This window comes from Mirounga angustirostris, unplaced genomic scaffold (assembly GCF_029215605.1).
Source record: "Mirounga angustirostris isolate CCGP_5_RB_7025 unplaced genomic scaffold, mMirAng1.0.hap1 SCAF_16, whole genome shotgun sequence".
In the NCBI taxonomy this organism is placed as follows: domain Eukaryota; kingdom Metazoa; phylum Chordata; class Mammalia; order Carnivora; family Phocidae; genus Mirounga; species Mirounga angustirostris.
In genome coordinates this window covers 49,931,875-49,955,592 of record NW_026991724.1, presented here as the reverse complement: position 1 = coordinate 49,955,592, position 23,718 = coordinate 49,931,875, and the positions used below count along the sequence as shown (strand labels likewise).

Below are 23,718 nucleotides of genomic sequence, written 5' to 3'. Positions count from 1 at the left end.
AAGAAAAGAGATGTTCGATCTTCCCTCCCACCCCACCTAGGTATCCTACGTTCACGGGCTCAGAAAGATGTTAAATAGATAAAAAGATAGAATGAAAACTCTCCCACCTCATCCATTTTCCCACCCGGTTCCCATCCCATCCCCCATGCCAGGTAACCAGGGGTCTAACGTGAACAGGCACTGAAGACCAGACTCCACTCTCTCTCCCCCGAAAAAGGCCATTCCCATGCAATCTACTCGAAGCTTTGGAGAGTTCACAGGCCCCTGAAAACAAACCCTGAACCCCACTGTCAGAATGCCAGATGAGATGTTCTCTGGGCCTCCAGCCAGGCTGTTCGGTGCGGCCTGGTTCTAAGGGAGGAAATGAGCCTAAGCTGGGACTTTTTAAAAAATGTCTATCTGAAGGAAGTGCCCTTATGTACTGATGTGGAGAGATTTCTAAGATATATTGTTAATGAGAAAAAATCAAGGTGCAGAACTGTGTAAAATAGGCTGCTCTTATGTAAAAGCGAAGGGAAAGATAAAAATAATCTTTATTCGCAGCTGCTTGGAACACGAAAAAAAAAAGAAGAAACTGATAGGTAAGAAAACTCCAGGTCTTTACTGGACATGGCGGGGCACAGTAGAACGGAGAAGGGAGGGAACAGAGGCTCTGCAGTGGAAGAAGATCGGGGGCACGTCAGGGATGGCGCCCAAGGGTACGGGCGGAACAGCGAGGAATTTCGGCTCCTGGGTGGCACGGTCGGAGGGCACCAGGCCGGTAGGCCTGGCCCACACCAAAATGTGACGGCTGACTCCGTCTGGGACGGTGGGGATCCCTCCCCCCGCCAGCGGTTTCTCTTTGTAATTTTCTAAAGTTTTTTAACACTCAACAACAAAAGTGATCCTGGCCAATTCTGGGCAGGCACCAGAGCCTCGTAGCATCTTTCCTGACCTGCAAGCTGACTGGCAGGATTCCGAACTCTTGAGATGGAAACTCAGGCACAAGAGGGACCATCAGCCAACCAGGACACACGGCTCAGAGGCGGGGGGACTGAGATGTGGGAACAGACCAGCGCTCCTACACATCATTTGATTCTACCAGCGCCCCACCCCCCCCATTTCCGTAGCTGATCCTCCAGTTTGGACAAGCAGGCTGTTCGCAGTTTTTCTCTCATTTCAACAACTGTCTGTGAGCACCTTCTACAATCTCACTGAAGGCAAACTGCAGGGGTGTGCTTATGGGATGGCCACCAATCCGTTACGCTTCTGTTACTTTCTTCTTCTACACATCTGTATTCTTTGATTTTACTTTCTACAATAAGCGTGTATTATTTATAAGTTTAGGAAAAAAAAAATAAAAAACGAGTAAGACAGCCTGGAAGAGACAAGTAGTTGGCTCACCCAAACCACTCTTCTTCCTCAGGAACGAAATTCCTGCTTTCAGCAGGGTGCTTCGTTTCCCAGAATAAAGACCACATTTCCCAGGCTCCCTGGTAGCAGGCCATGGCCATGTGAGGCTGTCCTAGCCAAGGGGAGGACTGGTTTAAACAACTCAGGCCACGTGAGGATGTGGAGAAAAAGGAACCCTCCCGCACCACTGGTGAGATTACAAATGGGTGCAGCCGCTGTGGACAACAGCACGGAGGTTCCTCAAAAAGTTAAAAATAGAACTGCCCTAGACCCAGCAACTGCACTACTAGGTATTTACCCAAAGGATACAAAAATACTGATCCAAAGGGATACATGCACCCTGATGTTTACAGCAGCATTATTTACAATAGCCAAATTTTAGAAGCAGTCCAAATGTCCATCGACTGATGGATGAATGGATAAAGAAAATGTGCGTGTGCCTATGTGTGTGTGTGTGTGTGTGTAATGGAATATTACTCAGCCATAAAAAAGGATGAAAGCCTGCCATTTGCCAGACATGGATGGAGCTAAATGCTAAGCAAAATAAGTCAAGAGAAGGATTTCACTCATCTGTGGAATTTAAGAAACAAAACAGGTAAAGGAAAAAAAAAAGAGAGAGAGGGAGAAAGACAAACCAAGAAACAGACTCCTCACTACAGAGAACACACTGCGGGTTAGCAGAGGGGAGATGGGTGTGGGGTGGGTGAAATGGGTGATGGGGATGAAGGAGTGCACCTGTCATGATGAGCACCAGGTGATGTATGGAATTGTTGAATCACTATATTGTACACCTGAAACTAATACACTGTAGGCTAACTGGAATTTATTTTTAAAAATTTTATTTATTTATTTGACAGAGAGACAGCGAGAGAGGGAACACAAGGAGCGGGGAGTGGGAGAGGGAGAAGCAGACTCCTCACCAAGCAGGGAGCCCGATGTGGGGCTCGATCCCAGGACCCCAAGATCATGACCTGAGCCGAAGGCAGACGCTTAACAACTGAGCCACCCAGGCGCCCCAAACTCACTGGAATTTAAATAAAATCTTAATAAACTAACTATCAAACAACTCTGCCATGGAACTCCTTAGAGCTGATAAGGACAGAAAGTGCCTGCTTAAATGCATAGCCTGTCTCTTGAACATTTCACTAAAATATGTGTCTGGAAAGACAAAGAAATGTCCATTTTGCAGATGGGCAAAAAAGGCCCAGAGCAGAGAAGGGAATTGTCACCAGGTCCAGGCCTACAGAGGCAGAACTCAGCCCCACGAAATCTCCCCACCCCCACCCAGCATCTCCCGAGGGCCTCGGTGAGAGGCTGGGCTTCTAGAAGGCAGGCCCCGTGCTCCCACGGCCCAGGAAATGACCATTTGAATGCACCCATACAAAGATCACCACCAGCCAGGCACAAATGGACAGCCTGTAGGACTCCACTTATATGAGGTAAGTAGAGCAGTCAAGTTCATAGCTATGGAAAGTAGAATGCTGGGTGCCAGGGGCTGGAGGGAAGGCAAATGGAGGATAAGTGCTTAATGGACATAGTTTCAGTTTGGGGAGATGAAAAAGTTCTGGAGATGGATGGGATGGTTGGTGGTGACGGTTGCACAACTGTGCACTTAAAAACAGGTTTTAAAACGGAAGGTTTGGGCGCCTGGGTGGCTCAGTTGGTTAAGCCACTGCCTTCGGCTCAGGTCATGATCCTGGAGTCCCGGGATCGAGTCCCGCATCGGGCTCCCTGCTCGGCGGGGGGTCTGCTTCTCCCTCTGCCCCTCCCCCCTCTCATGTGCTCTCTCTTTCTTTCTCTCTGAAATAAATAAATAAAATCTTTAAAAAAAAAAAGAGCTTAAAAAAAAAAAAACGGAAGGTTTTACGTAATGTTATGTGTTGTGGCTAAGCTGTGTGTCCCTGTTCCCTCCCCACCCCGATCCCCCCTCCCCGGCCAATTCATATGTTGAAGTCCTAATCCCGAGTACTTCAGTGGCTGTATTTGGAGACAGGGCCTTTAAAGAGGTGATTAAAGCTAAGTGAGGCCACTAGGGCGGGCTGGTGTCCTTATAAGAGACTAGGACACGGACACACACAGTGGAAACGCCATGTAGGGACACAGGAAATGACCATCTAAGCCAAGGACAGAGGCCTCAGAAGAAACCAGACATGCTGACACCTTGATCTCAGACTTGTAGCCTCCAGAACTGTGAGAAAATAAATTTCTGTTGCTTAAGCGCCACCACCCCCAGCCTGAGCTATTTGTTACAGCAGCCCTAGCAAATTAATACAGTATATTTTAGGGGCTCCTGGCTGGCTGAGTCAGTAGAGCTTGGGACTCTCGGGTTCAAGCCCCACATTGGGTGTAGAGATTACTTAAAAATAAAATCTTAAAAAACAAACCAAAAAACCCCACAACAGTATATTTTACCACCACCACACACAAAAAAACTCTGTCATATTAAAAAAAGAAAAAGATCTCCACCGACAGGGTGATGGTCATCCCCAGTGACTTTTTCCTTTCTTCTCTATGCTTTCCTTATTCGGATTTTTTTCAGTGAACAAAACTAACCGTCATCTGCTCACCTGAACAGCACGCCTTTGATGACCTGCCAGGCGTTGGGTGCTGGCTGGGGTGGTGGGTTCTGGGGCTGGGTCTCCGCCGGCGGGTCCCTCCCAATGCTGCCATTGCTGGTCACCTGCAGGAAACAGAGACGAGCTTAAGGAGGGAGGGTGCCCCCTGAGGCACTGGGGCTGTCTTAGGCACCACTGCATGCCAAGGCCCAGCACAGGGCTAAGCACAGAGTAGGTGCTTGATCAGCAAGTGGAGAATGAATGAATAAAATCACCCAGGAAGGGTGGTGGATCTTATTCCTTCAAGACAAAAACACTCCCCCAAAACCTACTCTGTGCTGGTGACACAGAGGTGACCGAGACAGCCCTGTGCTGCCCTCCTTGGGATCACAGTCCAGTCGGGGGAGCCAAAGAGTCCCCAGACAGGGATGAACCAGAGTGGACAGGATGGAGTTATAGGATCCCAGAGGGGACCTCTGATCCAGCCTGGAAGTCAGGGAGGGCTTCCTGGAGGAAGGGACTGTTGGAGCTGAGGCCTAAAATATAACAAGGGGGCAATGCGGAGGAGGCAGCAAGTACAGAAAGGAAGGGGAAAGAAAGTCTGGTGATGAGGACTGCCCACACTGCTCCCTGAAGCCAGAGCCCAGGATGCAAGGTGGCCACTGGGGGAAATGCAGAAGGGTGACCAGGGCCAGATTATGTAAGGCTTGGGTTTGTTTGAGAGGTCCTTCCCTGGGCAAACAGTTCCTTAAGGCCTCCTCTGTGGCCAGCCCTGTGCGGGCCTGTCCCTCCAGGGGCTCCTATCCAGCAGGAAACAGACGTAGAAAAACACAGCCAGAGTGTGAGCCATGACAGGCCCGTACCACGAACAGCACACATTGCCCTGCGGGGCCAGCACCATGAACATCTCCACTCAGCGGCCGGGCAAATGGAGGCGCAGGGAGGCTGACCCACTTGTCTGGGTCACTCAGGAAGGAAAAGGGCAGCAGGATGACAAGGGGGTGGGTAGGCCAGGGAGGTCAGGCAGGGCTTCCCAGAAGAAGAATCTTCACTCAGAAACAGAAGCTCAGAGGCAGGGAATTTCATGATGTCAGGAAGGGCCTGAGATGGGGAAGTTCTTCCCGCCCCTCTCCTTGCACCTGCTGGTTCCCGGATCCTGTCCTCTTCCTCCTCCCAGCTCTGTCCCCTCACCGCTCCGCCTTCAAGAGGCAGGATCAGGACTGTCATGGTCACCGTTGGGCAGAAGCACCGCCCAGCACAGAGCAGGGGCTCAGTAAACACCTGTGGAATCAACATGTGCTCCCTGAAGGGCTTGCCCCCAGCACCCAGGCCCCCTCCACCACTCCCCTCCAGGCCTCCACTGCCCAGCCTTCCCTGCCCCCCGCCACAGCCCCGAGCCCACCCCCTCTCTGGCATTTGTCATGCCCTGTCCCCTTCACCAGCAAGAGCTCGTCCCTGTATCTCCCAGTGTGCGGGACACCACCATGGCAAAAGGTGGGGCTCTGGGATCCTGCAGTTCCTGGCTGTGAGATCTTGGGCGCGTCACCTCCCGTCTCCGACACAAGGGCCAGGTTGAAAAAGTACTGGTGTGTTATAGACAGAAAATATTTCCTGAGCACCTAGTATGCGCCAGGCTCTATGCTAGGCAGTGAGCAGACAGCTCTGGACCCTGCCCTCCTGGAGCTCAGGGTCTAGAGGGGAACACACCCACAGAACAGTCAACAGGATCATTCAAACTGGTAAATGGGAGAACTGCTCTGGAGGAAAGAAGCAGGGGCAGATGATGGCTACTGGGGTGGGGACGGGGAGCCACTTTGGATTAGGTAGTCAGAGGCCTGCCTGAGGAGCTATTTTTGACGTTTGGGTGAAGGGCATGCTGGGAGAGGGACAAGTTCAGGGAAGTGGTTGGCTGGGGGACCAGGCAAGGTCAGAGACAGGCACAGGGCCCCCTCATTCAGGGCTGGCCTTGCTCCTGGGAGCAGCGGGGGCCAAGTAAGGCTTTCCAGCAGGTCTGAGCTGATTCCCGTCAAGAAACAGAAAATGAGGCCAGGCCAGGATTTGAACCCATGTCTGGTTGACCCCCAGGTCTGTTGGACCTGGCTCCACTCAAGCTGGCTGGAAACCCTTCCACAGATATGTAAATGGAAACTGCAATGAGAAGCCACTTCACGATGCTGGCCACAATCAAAATGATGGACAATCACAAGTGTTGGTGAGGGTGTGCAGAAGCCGGACCGACTGTATACTACTGGTGGGGAAACGGAGCTGGGGCTTTGAAAAGTACGGCAGAGAATTAAAAAGCGAAATGTGTGGGGCGCCTGGGGGGCTCAGTCAGTTAAGTGTCTGCCTTCGGCTCAGGTCACGATCCTGGAGTCCTGGGATCGAGCCCCACGTCAGGCTCCTCGCTCAGCACGGACACTGCTTCTCCCCCTGCTCGTGCTCTCTCGCGCGCTCTCTCAAATAAATAAATAATCTTTTAAAAAAGCTTTTTAAATAAAATAAATAAAAATAAAAAGTGAAATGTGCACCTGCCATACAAACCAGCAGCCCCACTCCTAGGTCTCTACCCAAGAGAAAGGAGAACGTACAGACAGGGGAAAGCTTACGCACAAATGCTCACGGGGGCATTATTGGTAAAAACACCTGCGATGCCCCTCGATGAACGAACATGGGGTATCCATACAATGGAATGCTACTCAGTCATAAAAAGGAGCCCTGCTGGGGGCAGAGTGGCTGAGAAAGGGAGCTGGAATGTTCTGAGGGGATGGGGACCGGGTGGTGATGCTTGTACTGCACTAAACGCCGTTGAACTCCATACCGACGACAGGTGAATGCTGTGTTATCTATTATGCTGCAAAAGAAAGGTAACTCTCCTGTGGCTTCCACTTCCCTTGGAGTAAAGGCGAAATCTTCACGCTGACCTCCACGTCTTGGCCTGATCTGGCCCCCTCCCTGCCTCTCTACTTTCACCCCTCTCCCCGCATTCACTGGCTTCAGCCACAAGGCCTCTCAGTGTTCCTTCCAACAGCCAGGCATCTGTAGCCTCAGGGCCTTTGCATGGGCTGTTCCCTTTATCTGAGAGGTTCCCGCCCCTCTATATCTGCCTGTCTCCCTCCTTCCTCTCCTTCAAGTCTTTGTTCAAATGTCCCCTCCTCAGGGGCCCCTGGGTGGCCCATCCGTTAAGCGACCGACTCTTGATTTCGGCTCAGGTCATGATCTCAGGGTTGTGGGATCGACCCCACGTCAGGTTCTGTGCTGAGCAGAGTCTGCTAAAGTTTCTCTCTCCCTCTCTCTGCCCCTCCCCATGCTAGCTCTCGCTCCCCCTCTTTCAATAAATCTTAAAAAAAAAAAGTCACTTCCTCAGGGAGGCCTTCCCAAACTACCTTGTTTAAACTGCAACCCTCCTAGCCACCCCTCACTTCCTATCCTCTTCCCCAGCTTTACTCTGTCCATGGCATTTATCACCATCTGACCCGCTATATGTATTTTTTATCTTATTCACTGTTTTCCTGTCCATTCTTTTATCCCTGCCGCCCAGCTCTTAAATAGAACATGAGCTCCAAGAGGGCAGGGACTGTTCTGTTCACAGCTGTAGCCCCAGCATTAGCCTGGGGCCTTGTATGGAATGGGGACTCAGTATACATTAGCTGAAGGAATGAAAGGCAGGGCTAAGGGCCCTGTGTCTGAGCCCCTGGCTGGAGAAGCAGGTTGGCAGGAGCATGAGATTGCTGAGGGTCCACCCACTCTGTGCTAGGCCCCACAGGCCCGGGGAGGGTTATGGTGGCTATGGACACAGTAGTGACTAAAACACAGTTCCTCCTCTGGGACCTACATATCCAATCTCACACGCAATCTACAGAACCACTGGCTAAGGGACCCACAAGCAGCTGAAACCATGAAGTTGGGCTGGGAGCGTGAAGACAGGCTTTCCAGCACATCCTCACTGACTGCCTGATCCCCCATAGGAATTCCATCCCAGCCCAGGCTCTGCCTCAACATCTGTTGATTCCACAAACACTGGGCACCTGCTCTGTGCCTGGTCCCAAGCTGGGCAGTGCAGGGGACACAGTGTTGACAGCTTCTGCCCTCCAAGGGCTCTCAGTCCAGCGGAAGAGACAGGCAGATGATATAACCCAGAGCAGACAGGGCTGGGACAGGAGAGCCCAGGGGCCGTGGGAGCCCTGACCCAGTCTGAGAGGGTCAGAGAGGGCTTCCTAGAAGACATTTAGCAATGTTTGAGACATTTTTGACTGCACAACTGGAAAGGGGTATGTGTGCTACTGACATCTAGGGAGTAGAGAGGCCAGGGATGCTGCTAAACATCCTACAATGCGTGGGACAGCCCCCCACGACAAAGAATTAACCAACCTTTCAAAACGTCAATAATGCTGAGGCTGAGAAATCCTAGTCTAGTCTGAAGAAAATTCAGATCATGCAAGGCCTTGATCTACTAAAGAATTTGTACTTTACCCTGAAGGCAAAGGAATAAGTCTTGAAAGGTTTTAAGGAGAGGTGGGACAAGAGAAAATCAGGGGATCCCTGGAAGCCTGGCATTTGGGGTGACCTGCACCCTAGTCTCTCTGATCCACCCCACCACCCACCCCCAGTAATCAACAGAAACTCAGAGGCAGGGGAAAGACCTTCCTTCAGCAAGACCGGGAAGCCCCCCCCCACCCCATGACAAGGGACTGAGTCTTCATTCTAGAGCTAACTCAACAAATATTTCCTGAGGCCGCCCCCAGGCCAGACCCTGCTTACAGATGCTGAACCAAGCATGTTGGGCTCTTATCACACAAATCTCATCCTGGCGTCCTCCCCAGGTGATATTATTTGCCCCTCCTCTGGGCTCCCTCAGTCCCTGGCACAGACTTTTGTCACCATCCTAGTCATTCAGGATTGTAATTCTCTACATGTCAAAAAAAAAAAGTCACTTCCCTCCCACTCCACTGACGGCAGGGACATGGCTGGAACCATCTTTGTGACCCATCGCATGGCTGGCCATCCTGTGCAACCCCTCTACTTACCACTGGAGAAATGAAGGCCCAAAGAAGGCAAGGAACTTGTCCAAGGTCACACAGAAAGTCAGCTTCATTCTTCCCTCTCAACCTGCACTCCTCTTCCCTGTGCTGCCTCCCACGTCAGTGACATCCCAGTGGGTGGGTCGACAGCACCTTGCTGTCACTCCATCCATTCCCTAAATGCCTGAAGGATGGATGCCTGAACTAGTATGTTCTGCAGCTTTGGTTTAGTTGAGGCAGCAATGGATCAGAAGTGATCAGCACCTGGACTAACTCCCCGGTGGGATTAGTTTATGCTGAAAGCACACCCATCCCAGTCCTGACCACCCTGGGTCAGCAATGTCTGGTCACTTCTACATGGAATGGATCCCAAACCCAACCTGGGTGACCTTCTGCAAGCGCCTTAGTCTCATTCTTTCTGGGATTCCCGTTTGTAAAGTGGGTCTGTCGGCCTCCACAGCCCGTGCCCTTACCCACGATGATTCCCCGACTTCCGCAGAGCTAGAAAACTCCCAATTAATCAATCACTGCCCACATCCCAGGTACTGCAAGGGAGACCCTAAACGCCGGTCCACTTTAGGAAAGGTCTTGGAGCCTGGAATCGCAGAGTCGAGAACCAGAGCGCTTGGGTGTAAGTCTGCGCCCCTCCGTGCTACTGTCTCCCGGCTCGAGCAAAGAGCCTGATGGCCGCCCAGCGCGAGCGTGCAGGGGGCCCGGCGTGCAACAGGGCCCCGCTCCCCGCACTGTCCGGCCTCCAGGGCTGCCCGGCCCCGCCTGGGCCCGGTACTCAAGGTCCCTCTGGGCAAGGAGCCCCCAATGCACGGGATTCCGCGAAAAGGGGCAGGACACGCCCCGTGGGAGGCCCCCCGGGTGGGGAAGAACCCCTCAGGCCCCTCTCGGCCTCCGTACCTGACCGGAGCCGCCTCCCCCGGCCGCAACCACGGCGCTGCCGGCCCCGTCCGCCTCCTGCGCCGCCGCCATCTTCCTGCTCCGGGTCCCCGCCCCCGCCGCCAGCCCCGCCCCGTCCCCGACGGTGCCAGCGCGATCGCGCGAGATTTCACACTTCGCCCGATCCGCCAGCCACCGTATCCGGCAGGAGCGCTTAAGCCACGCCTCTCTAGAGAGCCGCTTCCGGCTAAGAACGAACCAGCCGGGCCACCGTACTCCGCCTCCTCTCAGCCGCCTGTCTTTCACCTAGTAGACGTTCTCCCGGCTTTGAACTTCCGGCCTTTCTCGGCCAGCGTAGGAGCTTACCACAGGCTGCATTCCCTTTGCTTTCTCGAGTAAACCCGCCTCTTCCATTTATGTGAGCCTTGTAGACCATGCTGCCCGCCTCGGCGATTCTCCGAGGCCTTTCCGTTTTCGTGTTTCTTGAGCTTTCCCGGCTACCGTAACGCCTCAAAACGTTCTGCTCGAAGCGCTCCTCTCCGTGATCCATGAACCTCCGTGGCCACCGTACCCAGACTCAGGGGGCGGGCCTTCGGCTGATGCCGTCACCTTCGGACCCCTTTTCCTAAAGCAAGCCTTTCTTCTAAGTCCCCTTAGGTTAGATAGCGTTTTCCCGTGCGTTCAGAATGACTATTTCAGGGTTCGCACAGCCGCCAGCCCCTCCCCAAGCCTTCGGGCCACCTAGTTTAGACCGCACGCGCGCTCCGGGGTGATCTTTGCTTCCTAGAAGATTTCGCTACTCTGGACTCGGCTTCCAGGGCTCTAAGAACTTCATACTTTTTCCTAGCTACGTCTCTCTGTACTGTCCCAAGCCTGGGCACGTGTTGCGAGAACCCTGGCCTGGGGAGGGTGGTATGGAGGATCAGAAAAAAAGTCTATCAGTGGCTCTTAAGCTTTATCTATGAATTGAGTGGAGGTGTGACCTGGATTTAAACTCTGGTTGTGCTACTGACCTTCTAAATGATCCCGGACAAGTGACGTATCTCTTTGGGTCTCAGTTTCTTCCTCTTTCCATAAACGAAGCATTTCCCTCCCGCTTATGCACCGCCAGGGTTTTGGAAAGACCTAGTGGGGTCACGAATGTAAAGCACCTACCCACCCAACCCCACCTCACTCTTAGCAAGTGATCAATATCTTGCACTGTTATTACGGACCTTACAGATTACCTGAAAGGGAGAGCAGGCTTTGCATTGGGATTCTCCAATTATTTATTTCTCATTTTACTATCTACTCCCTCCACTTTCCTCTTGGTCTAGTAATATCACCTCCTCCAGGAAACCTTCCCTGGCCCCCAGGCTGTGCGAGCACCGCCTCCCAGTCTTCCCCGTTCCCTGGGCTCTGCAACCCATCCCTGCCCACTTTCTGTCATCACTGTCAGGGACGGGTGTGGCATGTCTTGCTCTCTGCCGGGGGGAAAGCCGAGGGCTGTCACGCTCCTTGCTCTCCCTCCAGCACTGCCCCAGGGGATGATTGCTAAGTTAAAAGATGAAACTCTGAATGCAGAAGGTTGATGACCTACCTCTGAGGACCAACACAAAGGCAAGAAGTTACCTTAGAGAATGTCTTTCCTAGTCCACTCACAGATAGTAAGAGTAGCAAGAACGGGGGTGCCTGGGTGGCTCAGTCATTAAGCGTCTGCCTTCGGCTAAGGTTGTGATCCCAGGGTCCTGGGATTGAGCCCCGCATCGGGCTCCCTGCTCAGCGGGAAGCCTGCTTTTCCCTCTCCCGCTCCCCCTGCTTGTGTTCCCTCTCTCGCTGTCTCTCTGTCAAATAAATAAAATCTTTAAAAAAAAAAAAAAGTAGCAAGAACGAGTCAGTGAAATTGTATGCCCAGTTGGTTAAGTGTCTACTTTCGGCTCAGGTCATGATCCCAGGGTCTTGGGATCAAACCCCTTTTTGGGATCCCAGCCCCTCTGCCCTCCCCCCCCCCCCCCGGCTTGTTGTGCTCTCAAATAAATAAATAGAAATTTAAAAAAAAAATTGTAGGCCCAGTTTTTAAGTTTACAGATGAAATGAACATACTGATTGAAGTCCACCAGACAAGAGGCAGATTGAGATTTGTGGGCCTTTTTTTAAAGCACAAAATTACATACACAAGCTTAAGTAGAGGACCACAGAAAACCCAGGCAAGTGAGGGGCTTTAGAAACGTAATCTCCAGCTTCACTGTAACCCCATCTCTGCTTTCAACTCTAGATACAAAATGCTCCGGTCTGCCCTCCTCTCTCATCAGAATCCTGATCTGTTGGAGCATGAAGGTCTCTCAGCTAGACTGTGACTTTAGCAGCACTGCGAAGCCCTCTCCCATGTCTGCTGAGTGACCAAATTCTTCCATTTCTACTAATTGCTAAGTGAATCACAGCCCACAGCCACTCTGTCCTCCACTAGGGGGCGCCCAACACCAACCAGAAGATGCGATTGCGGGTTCTAAGGGAGAAAAGGATGGGAGCCCTACGCTTTTGGGTCCTGAGGAAAAAGCCTTGGGAGGTCCAGACTCCGAGTCTGAGGGAGAAGAAGTCTGGGGTCCCAGACTCCTGAATTCTGGGGGAAGAGGCATCTAGGGGCCTGGACTCCGGGGTCCTAGGGGGAGTGGGACTGGGGTGGAGGCCTGAGAAAGGAAGGAGGAATCTGGGAAGGGCACCAGGATTGGTTGGAAGCAGAACTGGCCTGGGCAGTGGTTTGGTTTGGCTTGAGTCCGTGGGAAACAAGTGGACAGAGCAGGGATTGTTCCTCTAGGGTCCCCCCTCCCCATCACCCTCTGGGTTTGGCAGCCTCAGCTCTTCCCAGGCCCTGGGGACTTGGGGGCATTTCCCACAGCCCCTCCCCAAGGCCCCTGTTTTCTACTAGACTCCCAGCTGCCCATCCTCAAGACCTGGGAAAGCTGCCCCAAGAGTGCTGAGAGGCTGGCTGGAGATTAATGCCAAGCAGATTAGGAGAAACAGGCCCTGGATCCTCAGAGGCCAACAGACCCCCCCCCCCAGGCACTTGGGGGCCTCGGACCACCCTCTACTCCCTCAGGACCCAGAAGTGCAGGCCCCCAGCCCTCTACCTAGGGGCCCCAGCACTGTCCTCTCTGATTGCACCTCCTCTGCTCTTACTTGCACACCCTGTGCTTTTTGCCTGCAATTCCCCGCTGCCCAGATACCATTTCCCAACCACTAACGGACCAAGTGAATCCCCCCCTCCCCCCACAATCCAGCAACAACAGCCCCAACCACACTACACTGTGATGCATCCCCTAGGACCAGCCCAGCCAGGTTTTCTAGGGGGACTTCCCCTATCCAAGGGGGCTACGCCCAGGCCTTGATCTCTTCACTTCTTCTTTTCTTCATTGCACAAATCGCTATCTGAAGTCATCTTCTCCCTTGGTCATCTAGCTCATCCTCTGCCTTCCCCCTCCCTACCTCCCAGCCGCTCTGTTTGTGGCCTCAAGATGGAACAGAGCTCCTGATCCTGAATGGGAGCTCAGAAGATGTTACTACTGTTGCTAATAAGGAGAGAGCAGCTAACAGAACACACCACACAGCCGTAATCACTAAAACTGCGTGGAATTGGGCCTGGGCCCAATCAATAGCTTTTTTTTAAAGGGCCACAGAAAGCAGGACTCTTTGTCTTTTCCCTGCAGTGTCCCCTGGGCCTAGCAGGGTCTCAATAAATACAGGTTGGACAAGCATATAGGAATTGTCACAGAGCACAGCTTTTGTAGATCGATCCTCTTGGGTTCCAGCCAACCTGGGCTCTGACTTCCTGTGCTCAGTAGTGACCTCTGGGCACCAGTCTCCCCTCTGACACAGGATCATGGGACACCTCACTGTGATGTACATTTAAAGGATCCGTCCAGGGCCTAGATAGTGCCAGAGGCCGCTGGAAGTTAGCTGTGTTCGTGGTTTGTCATTTTACATATGAGAAAGCCAGACCTTGGTGAAGGACAGTCTCTAATTTTGTTGTTACAGTTATTCCTTGTTATTATTCACCTCTTTATTCCCACTGACCAAGTTAGGGCTATATACATCCAATGGGCACTCAATAACCATTGGATGGACTGAATCAGTCCCACCATCTTGGCCCCTGAGGTCTTAGAAAAGCAACCACATGGAAGAAAATAAATGGCTTTTTAAATTAATTTATTTATAAGAAGAACAGACTAGCATTGGGAGCAGGATGCTGGTAGCTGCTGAAAAGTAGGGGGTAGGTCAGAGGAGCCAAGGGGTCGTGGGGTCTGGACTCTCCCATCCCCCCTGGTCGGAGCCCAGCTGTTACTGGTCTCCCTTCAGCATAGAAAGTAACTGGTCAGTGAAAATCCCTGCGTAAGTGCTCACAGCTGCTGTGCTTTTGTTGTATATTTCCCTGGGGAGAAAGGACAGACGTTCAGAGCAGGAGGAGGCTGGGAGTACCCTGAGTCTAAGGGAGAAACAGGCTGGGGGCCCAGAATCATGTGTCCTGCAGGAAAAGGTGGCTGGAACCCAAACTCTTGGATCCCTAGGGAGGACAGGGCTGGGATCTCAGAATCCAGGGTTCGGACAGGGCTGGGGGCTGGGACTCCTGGTTCCTAGTGGGGGCAGGTCGATGATACCTGATTTTCTCATCCACGGTGGTCAGGTATGTCTTCTCGTACAGTCCCTGGGCGGCTGACTTGGCTATCCCCCAGTAGCCATAGAATGATTCCTGCATCTGGGTGAACAGGGAGGGGCTGGTGGCTTCATCTTGCTGGGGCATGTGGGCCCCCTGGACCTCTGCAGGGGGAGAGTGCATTAGGAGAGCCGAGGAGCCTGCCGCAGGGGACAATGAGGCAGGGAAGGAGGGGGATGGGGGAGGGCCAGGCAAGAACTAGACTGGAAAGATGCTTGAGGCTCCTCTCATCCCCCTCACAGACCCCTCTTCCCCTGCTGAACACACTCACCACATCCCAATACCAGGAGGACAAGAACCAGAACCAGGAGGTATCGGATACCCATGGCTTCAGAAGACCTGGAACGCTGAGAAGGCTGTGGGACAAGGTGACATCTAGTCCTGGGGTTCTCCCCCACCCCCGCCAAATGCAAGAGGAGGGGGCTGGGCTTCCCCTCTCCCCTGCCCTCTCCCCCCCCAGCTGAGTCCAGTTGCCAATGCATCGGCTTGGGCCTCATTGTCTAACACTTTATGATTCTACTCCTGATTTTCACATCTTCCTTTAAACATCCATTCATTCCCTCAAGAAGCATTTCTTGAGCACCTCACCGTGTGTGCCAAGCACAGGCCCTGGGCCCAGCTGTGACCACAGGCGACAGCCCTGCCCTTCCACAGCCCACGTGAGAGAGAAAGACACTCAATGATATTAAATGAGGAAAAAATACTGCGTGTCCCGGGGTGATAAGTACTCTGGAGGGGGGAGGGCATGTCACGTGGCCTGGGAAAGGCTTGGCAGAGGGTGACGTTTCCGCTGCCACCCTGTCGGTACCTGGATGCACCCCCACAGACTCAGCGAGCACATTTCTGATGCCCTGGGCCCTGTTCTGCGTGCCTTCCCTCTGTCTTCACCCCCAGCCCCACCCCCGTCACAGAAGGGCTCAGCTCAGCGACAACCATGCTCAGAGGCCCTACTGTTTGGAGATGAGGTTGAGATCCGACCCCGAGGGGCATCAGGGAAACAGTCTAGGATTCTAAATTCCGCCCTTCCAACAGAGGAATCTAACGTCAGGACTCTTGCGGGTTTCTGACTTAATATTATCTTTGCCCCCTCCCCGCTGACCCCTCCCCATTGCCATCTTGGTCCCTCTCTTACCCGACTCTGGCAGGCTCTCCTCACTGGCTCCACGCGGGCAGAGAAAGGCTTTATAGCTCTTGAGGTCCACCTCCCCATCCACAGTTACCACCCCCACCTTGTCCCCTAGGCCAAAGTCCGAGCCAACAGGGCCGCTGAGGGGGTGGTGCAGGGCAGAGAGGGCAGTGACTGTCCCCAGGGTCAAGCCACAGGGAGCCCCTACTCTGAAAACTCGCTCCTGAGAGAGCCAGGCTGGGTGGGGGCTGTGAAGAGGTTGGGGGTTCTGGGCATCCACAAGGAAAGCGGTCTGGGGCGCCCCTCACGTGGGAAGCAAACACAAAGCTCTGAATGAGGGGTCGCTGTGGGGGCCTGCTGACCCCGTCTGCACGCCAGCCTTCCTCCTCCATCCCAAACTCAGCTGTCTGGTGTCTCCTTCCCTCCACAATCCCACAGTGGTGCATCTCAGGGCTGGGGGAAGGGGGCCCTCCTCCTGACTCCTTTGCCTCAGGGCCCCCCCCCAACTGTCCCTCCCTGGCCAGGTGTCACTTCCTCTACTCATGAACTGCTGGGGGTAGCCACAGTGGGAAGGGATGGGGACAGGGACACAGAGAAGCATTTCTTTATTGTGGAAGCTGCAGAAACTTTAATTCTGGTCCCCGTCCCCCAGAGAAGCCGGGGGCACAGGTTGTGAGCCCGGTTCAGAAGGCTATCTTTGGAGCTTTTGAGCCAGGCCTGGGTGCGGAGACTCAGGTCCTTCAGGTGGTCATCGTAGTAGGTCTGCACAAAGCCTTGGACGGCCTCCGGTCCCCTGCAGAAGAGGGACTATAACAGTCGAGACCCCAGCTAGCCCCAAGACTTCCGCTGCCCCATTCATCCCTCTTCCTTCAGACCCAGGAGTGCCTGCTCTCAACTCTTACCCTCGGCTTTGCTCAGACCCAGAGGTCACAGCCTTACCCCACTCAGAACCCAAGAGTTCCGGCCCCACCCCTCCTCCCTCTGACCCAGGTTCTCCCTCTAACCCGCGGGGTCGGACTCCCAGCCCCTCCTCCCTCAGACCCAGGGGTCCAGACCCCCAGCCCCTGCTCCTTCAGACCTGGGAGTCCACCCCCCAAGCACAGCTGCACGTACTCACCAGAACCACTGCCACTTATCTCTGGTCCTGGTCACCAGAGCCTTCATGTTGTTGGGCACCAGGCTCCAAAAACCACTCGCTAGCTCTGGTTGAGGGCTCGGGGATTCTGTGGGCACTGCTTGCTGGCACGCTAGGTGGGACCGGAGGGCCACATGGGCCGGCTGGGACCCGAGAATCCTTCCTTCACCTCCGTGCTCACCATCACTGTCCCTCCTGGTGGCCCAAGGGGAGCCCCTTGACGTCCATCTCTGCTGCCCTTCACCTTGTATGTCCCTTTGACCCCTTGTCCCCCTTTTAGCCATCAGTCGATTTCTTGTCACTCTCTGTGCCCACGGCCCCTCCTGTCACCCCTCCGTCTGCCTGTTGTGTTCCCCCTCAGTGTGTAACCCCACCTCTTTGACCCCTATCCCCCTCCTGATGCCTCCTTTAAACCTGATCTTGCTGCCCTCTCGGGTGTCCCATGACCCCCACCCTGTCTGAACAACCTCTGCAAGCAGCCAAGGGAAAGCACAGGAAGACTCCCCCGTCCCCCAGGGATGGAGGTTGGCAGAGCTGTGCCGTTCATTCCCTCCCCTCCGGGGGGCCAGGGGTCCTGCCTCGGATCAGATCGCACTTGATCTCTTCGTACACACCTGCCTGTCCATCACTCTTGTGCCCAGTAGGCAAAGCGTCACCTACAGACCCCAGCCTTCACACGGACACACATGTTTGTGCACATACAGGGGCACCCATACGGCCTGCGGAGTGCCTTAGCCAATGACCGAACCTCTTCTATACGCAGTTTCCCCTTCTGTAGAATGGGACAATGAGAGGCCCTACCTTGGGGATCCTGGGAGAACTCAGAGTTACCACGCATGAGGCACTTGGGAGGGCACCTTGCACATCGGGGTGTTAAAGTTTTAAATGCACGTGCGGAACGCAGACAGGTTCACGTGCCAACACATGCAGACACTCTCACAGCGTCCACACACTCGTATCTTTTACATAAAAACGCGTGCACAAGGGCGCCTGGGTGGCTCAGTTGGTTAAGCGACTGCCTTCGGCTCAGGTCATGATCCTGGAGTCCCTGGATCGAGTCCCACATCGGGCTCCCTGCTTGGCGGGGAGTCTGCTTCTCCCTCTCCCGCTCCCCCCTCTTGTGCTCTCTCTCTCTCTCTCAAATAAATAAATTTAAAAAATCTTAAAACAAAACAAAACAAAAAAAAACCGCGTGCACAAACCTATATATGTTTGTTCACGGACACACGTTTACCATGACGTCCTACTCTTGCGCAAACACACACAGCAACGCACATCCACGACCACTGTCATTTGCATCAGCCCCAGGTACGCGCCTCACATGGGGCCACCACCGGCACGTTCTCCCAGAAACGCACACCCATCTGCACACGATGAAACACACAAGCTCCGTACCCCAATGTCTGCCAACCTGCACACCATACGGATGGTCACGCTCACCCCCTACATGCCTGCAGGGTCCCCGCACCCGCCCATCCACTCCTCCTCACCCACAACACAGGCCAGGACCAGAATGCAGAAGCAGAGGGAAGGCAGGGCCTGGGGACTGAGTCCAGGAGGCAACATTTCTGGGGGCTCTTGTTCTCCTATCCTCGATCCTCCGCGCTCAGCTCTCCTGGCTGGGGGAGGGGGGCGCTGTGCAAAGCAGAGAGCAGAGCCCTCCCCTGGCTGCCTCCCCACGCCCCTTGGCAGGGACTTCAGAGAGAGGGGCCCAGGTGACGGTGACAAGCAGAGGCCTTGCCCGCCCCTGCTGGCCTCCCTCCTTCCTACCCTCCCAGCACTCTGGCCTGACAGGGGAAGACAGAAGGCTCTCCGGCCTCCTACAGTGAGCGGTGTTCAAATCCTGGCTGCACCTCACCTGCTGGCCCCTCTCTCTGACCTCAGTTCCCTCCTCTGAAAAATGGGCCCACAACCCATACTTGAGGCAGGACTTTCACTGAATGAAATGATACAAGGGAATGTCTTAACAAGGACGCTGGTGATGGTGGGGCTCACAGATCATGGCTGTTTATGATTATTTTCTTTCTAAGGTTCCTTAGGCTCTGGGCTACAGGCCATACATACTCTCATCAGGTGACCCGGGCAATTCCAACTCCTTCCCTGGGCCTCAATGTTTTCACCTGTAAAATGCACATGCTCATAAGCGTCTGCCTCCCAGAGTCCATGGGAAGACTGGGTGAGGCCCCGTGAGAGAAAGTTCCAGGTGCACGTAGTAGGAAGTTGTCAATATCAGGCTCAGGCCCAACACCAGGTGGAAAGAAAATGAGCCTTTTCTCCCTGGAAGCCAGGGCACATGGCTTGGCCAGGGGACCACGGACTGGATTCCTCGGTTCGGGGTTGGCAGATAAAATAGAGGACGCCCATTTGAATTCAGATAAATAATAAGTTTTTCTTTTAGTATAAGTAAGCCCCACGCAATATTTGGGAAGTATCCTAAAAATTATTTGTTAACCATCTGAAATTCAAATCCGACCGGGATCCTGGTATTTTTTTTTTTTAAGATTTTATTAATTTATTTGACAGAGAGAGACACAGCGAGAAAGTGAACACAAGCAGGGGGAGAGGGAGAGGGAGAAGCAGGCTTCCCGCCGAGCAGGGAGCCCAATGCGGGGCTGGATCCCAGGACCCTGGGACCATGACCTGAGCCGAAGGCAGATGCTTAACGTCTGAGCCCCCCAGGCACCCCCCACCGTAGTCCCCCCTTATCCACAGTTTCAGTTACCGGAGGTCAATTAAGGTTTGGAAGCAGATAATCTGACAATACGCCAACAGTCACCAAATACCACGTCACAGTACCTGTGTCCTTCCCCTCATGTGGGCATTTTATCATCTCACATCATCACATGAAGAAGGGTGAGTATAGTTCAACAAGGCACTTTGGGAGAGAGAGAGACACTCCCCTAACTTTAGTTACAGTGTATTATTATAACTGTTCTAGCTCATTATTCATCATTGTTGTTCATCTCTTACTGTGTCTAATTTATGTTAAACTTTATCATAGGTGTGTGGGGATAGGAAAAAACCCCAGTAGATCCAGGGTTTGGCACTATTTCTGGTTTCAGGCATCCCCTGAGGGTCATGGAATGCCCCTCCCCTCCCCGGATAAGGGGCAGCTACTGGGCAGTTTCGTGCTGACCCAGCAACTTCCAGCAGAATGCTTCTCCCTCCAGGGGCCCCAGCGTGGGCTCTGGGACACAGTAGGTGAACAACAAATGTGCCCCGCAGCTCCTGGGTAACAATAATATGCAAAATGAAACCTCCGGGGGAAAAAAAAATGAAACCTCCAAGAGCTTCTGTTTGGAAAGGTGAGAAAGTTCCAGAAATGGATGGTGGTGATGGGGGCACAACATTGGAAATGTACCTAATGTCATTGAAGCGTACCCCTAAAACAGTTGATGTCGTACGTTTTATGTTCTGTATTTGACCATGAGAGAAAAGAAAAAGAAAAGCCCACCGTGCATCGTGGGCAGCCACGAGGTGGGTGGGGTTCAGAGCCTGGCTCCACCATCTGCCCTGCTGTGTGACCTGGTACAAGGTGCTTAACCTCTCTGGGCCTGTTTCGTCAGCTGCCCTGGAGAGTAGGGGAGACTGTTCACGTAAATTGCTATAAGCAGCACCAGATACACTGCAGGGGTGCTCAGTCAAGGTCAGAGGCTGTTTATTAAGCTTGTGTTTTCTTTCTTTCTTTTTGTTTTTTAAGATTTTATTTATTTATTTGAGAGAGCAAGTGAGAGAGAGAGAGAGAAAATGAGCAGGGGGGAGGGAGAGGGAGAAGCAGACTCCCCGCTGAGCATGGAGCCCAACGTGGGGCTCGATCCCAGGACCTTGAGATCATGACCCAAACCAAAGGCAGACACTTAACCGACTGAGCCACCCAGGCGCCCCAAACTTGTGTTTTCTGAGCACACACTCTGCACTAGGCACCACGGCAGGTGGTGGTTTGGCGCCTTAACTCACTGAATTAACACAACAGCGCTATGGTGTGGACATCTTCATCATTCCCATTTTACAGATGAGAACATGGAGGCTTGGGGGCCAATGGCTCCTCAGCCACCAAGTGGTGAATTTGAACCTGGCTCCCTCACACCTAGCCAAGCCAGGACAACCCCTGGGTCTTAGAGGCCAAGAGGGAGGTTGGAGCAGGGGTGGGCCTGGGGGAGGTCTCTGACCCTGCCCCTGGCTCCAAGGTCAGTGTGGGCTGTTTGCTGTTTGCTGCTTGCAATGTTTGCCCATCCTGGGGACAGGAACAGGCTGAAGGTCGTTCAGGGTGGACCTCAGAGTCAGCTGAATAACAACGGGGAGTGGGGTGTTGGGGCAGAGAGAGAGGTCACAAGAGTGGAGTGGGGGTGGGAGGGGTGGGCTCTGAGACCCCAGTGTGTGTGTCTGGGGGCAGAGAGCATCTCTGAGCCCGCAGCTCTGTGTTGGAGAGACCACCAGACACCAAAATCACTCTCCCCCAGTCCAGACCCCATCCCCTCACTCCTGAATCCCAGAACCCACCTCCCTTCTGGCACTCCTGGGCCCTCACCTCCCTCCTCTGCGTCTCTGGGTTATGGCAGGAATGTCTGGGGCCCAAGAAAGGTTGAAATGTCCCCTCCTTTATCTCTTCTTTCTGCTTTCTGTCTTGAGAGTTCTGCTTTCCTTCATTGTTAAGACACAGAGATATTGGGGCGCCTGGGTGGCTTAGTCAGTTAAGCTCATCTGACTCTTGATCTCAGTGTTGTGAGTTCAAACCCGCCCAGCGTGGAGCCTACTTAAAACAAAACAAAAAAACGGAGATATTCACATGACATAAAAATCACCCTTTTAAAGTGTGCAATCCAATGTTTTTTTTTATATATAACATATTTGCAAAGTTGTGCAACCATCACCACTGTCTAATTCCAGAACATTTCTATCACCCTGTAAAGAAATCCCCATACCCGTTAGCCCATCAGGATCACTCTCTGTCTTCTCCCCCCAGCCCAGCAGGGCCACCACTGATCGCCTTTCTGTTTCTATGGATTTCCCTCTTTTGGACGTCATGTAACTGGAATCGTACCCCGCATGGCCTCTTGCGGCTGGCTTCTTTGCTGAGCATCGTGTTTTTGGTGGTTCGTTCATGCTGTGGGGTATGTCCGTGTTTCCTTCTTTTTATGGCAGAATAATATTCACATATACATACACTGTGTGATGTTCATCAGTTGTTGGGCATTTGGATGGTTTCCACTTTTTGGCTGTCATGAACAATACTGCCACGAACATGTACACATTTTTTTTAAAAAAGATTTTAGGGGCGCCTGGGTGGCTCAGTCCTTGCGTGTCTGCCTTCGGCTCAGGTCATGATCCTGGGGTCCTGGGATTGAGCCCTGCATCAGGCTCCCTGCTCCGCGGGAAGCCTGCTTCTCCCTCTCCCTCTCTCACTTTCCCTGCTCGTGTTTCCTCTCTTGCTGTGTCTCTCTCTGTCAAATAAATAAATAAAATCTTTAAAAAAATTTAAAAAAAGGGGCACCTGGGTGGCCCAGATGGTTAAGCATCTGCCTTTGGCTCAGGTCATGATCCCAGGGTCCTGGGATCAAGCCCCACATCAGGCTCCTGGCTCAGCAGGGAGCCTGCTTCTCCCTCTCCCTCTGCCTCTCCCCCTCCTCATGCTCTCTCTCTCTATCTCTGTGTCTCAAATGAATAAATAAAATCTTAAAATAAATAAATAAATAAATAAATAAATAAATAAATAAAGATTTATTTATTTCAAAGAGAGAGTGAGCAAGCACAAGCAGGGGTAGCAGCAGAGGGAGAGGGAGAAGCAGGCTTCCTGCTGAGCAGGGAGCCTGTTATGGGACTCCATCCCAGGACCCTGAGATCATGACCGGAGCCCAAGGCAGATGCCTAACTGACTAAGCCACCCAGGTGCCCCTGCGTGCACATTTTTATGTGAACCTGTGAGCAGTTCTTTTGGGTAAACACCCTAGTAATGGAGTTGCTGGATCACATGGTCGCTCTGTTGAACTCTTGGAGGAAGTGCTAAACTGGTTTTTTCCAAAGGGGCTCCATTCATTCGTTGTTATATCCAGTTTTTCATTCACATCAAGTTTGTGAATGAACATTCATGGGCACAAAAATTGTGTTGCTTGTCACGCTCTTCCCCAGTTCTTTTTGACGACTTCTGAATCGTCTTTTGGGTTTCGGGTGCTGTGTCCCCTCCTCCAGGGAGCCCTCCCTGACCAGCTACGCTGAGCCAGGTGCCCATGGGGAGTCCCCCATCCCTGCCCTGCCTGCTGTGTGGAGTGTGTGCCATGGGTGGGGCTGTCCGAATGTGCCACCTTGGTTCTCTGAGTGTGAATGTTTCTACATGCACGTATGGGGCTCTCCGCGTGTTTTTGTTCTTGGTGTGATCAGGGCTATTTGCTCTCTGAGGTCCTGAAGGTATGTTGTAAACCTGAGGAGAACAAACGCATTGGCTCTAAATATAAAGTATAAAAAGAAAATCTTAAAATGAGAATGAATGAGTTCACAAGTGGGTAATGAACGGGAGTCATGGGTCTGCATGTAAGCTGGCCCATGGAAATGTTCACTCACACTCCAGAAGTATCGCCTGAGCTCTCACTGTGTGCCGGGCACTGTTCTGGGCACTTGGCGGCCCTGAAGGAGACAAGACAGTCTCCATGAACTTGACATCTCAGCAGCGGGAGACACAGACAGTAAACAAGTAAGCAAATAGACATACAATATATTAGAGGGTAGCACCTACTGGGAAAAAAGGCAGATATGAAGATGGGAGAGTGATGGGAGAGCCATGTGGGGGGAGCGCAACAGAGACCCCAAGGAGGTGACAAGAGAGCCAGGTGGCTATCTGGACATCTGGTGGGAGAGCATTCCAGGCAGGGGGATAGCAAATGCAAAGGCCCTGGGGTAGGAGCCTGAGGAGTTGCACGTGAGGG

The 23,718-nt window shown here is 53.0% G+C and overlaps 3 protein-coding genes across 5 annotated transcripts in view; all 3 read right to left on the bottom strand.

Moving 5' to 3' along the window:
* Positions 1-10,363, bottom strand: part of CLPTM1 (CLPTM1 regulator of GABA type A receptor forward trafficking) — a 29,340-nt gene extending 18,977 nt beyond the window's left edge. Inside the window, exons 1-2 of one of the 3 annotated variants that reach the window (XM_054511457.2) lie at positions 10,220-10,363; positions 3,960-4,072 (exon numbers count right to left, since the gene is read on the bottom strand). In XM_054511457.2, coding sequence (XP_054367432.2) covers positions 3,960-4,072; positions 10,220-10,267 — 161 coding nt within the window. In that variant the 5' untranslated portion in view covers positions 10,268-10,363. Of the gene's footprint in view, positions 1-3,959; positions 4,073-5,086; positions 5,213-9,874; positions 10,018-10,219 lie in introns of those variants that run through there. The other 2 variants (XM_045891719.3, XM_064581955.1) reach the window with 2 other exon arrangements.
* Positions 10,364-14,024: 3,661 nt separating this feature from the next.
* On the bottom strand, positions 14,025-14,866 carry APOC2 (apolipoprotein C2). The gene is made up of 3 exons (XM_045890403.2): positions 14,812-14,866; positions 14,485-14,644; positions 14,025-14,258 (listed from the first exon to the last, which is right to left on the bottom strand). Exons 1-3 carry the CDS (start codon positions 14,864-14,866, stop codon positions 14,168-14,170), a joined length of 306 nt encoding a protein of 101 aa, XP_045746359.1. The 3' UTR covers positions 14,025-14,167.
* Positions 14,867-16,206: 1,340 nt separating this feature from the next.
* APOC4 (apolipoprotein C4) lies at positions 16,207-18,582 on the bottom strand. Its single transcript, XM_045892179.1, has 3 exons — positions 18,292-18,582; positions 16,784-16,913; positions 16,207-16,459 (listed from the first exon to the last, which is right to left on the bottom strand). The coding sequence occupies exons 1-3, from the start codon at positions 18,365-18,367 to the stop codon at positions 16,207-16,209; spliced, it is 459 nt and encodes a 152-aa protein (XP_045748135.1). The 5' UTR covers positions 18,368-18,582.
* Positions 18,583-23,718: the final 5,136 nt, after the last annotated feature.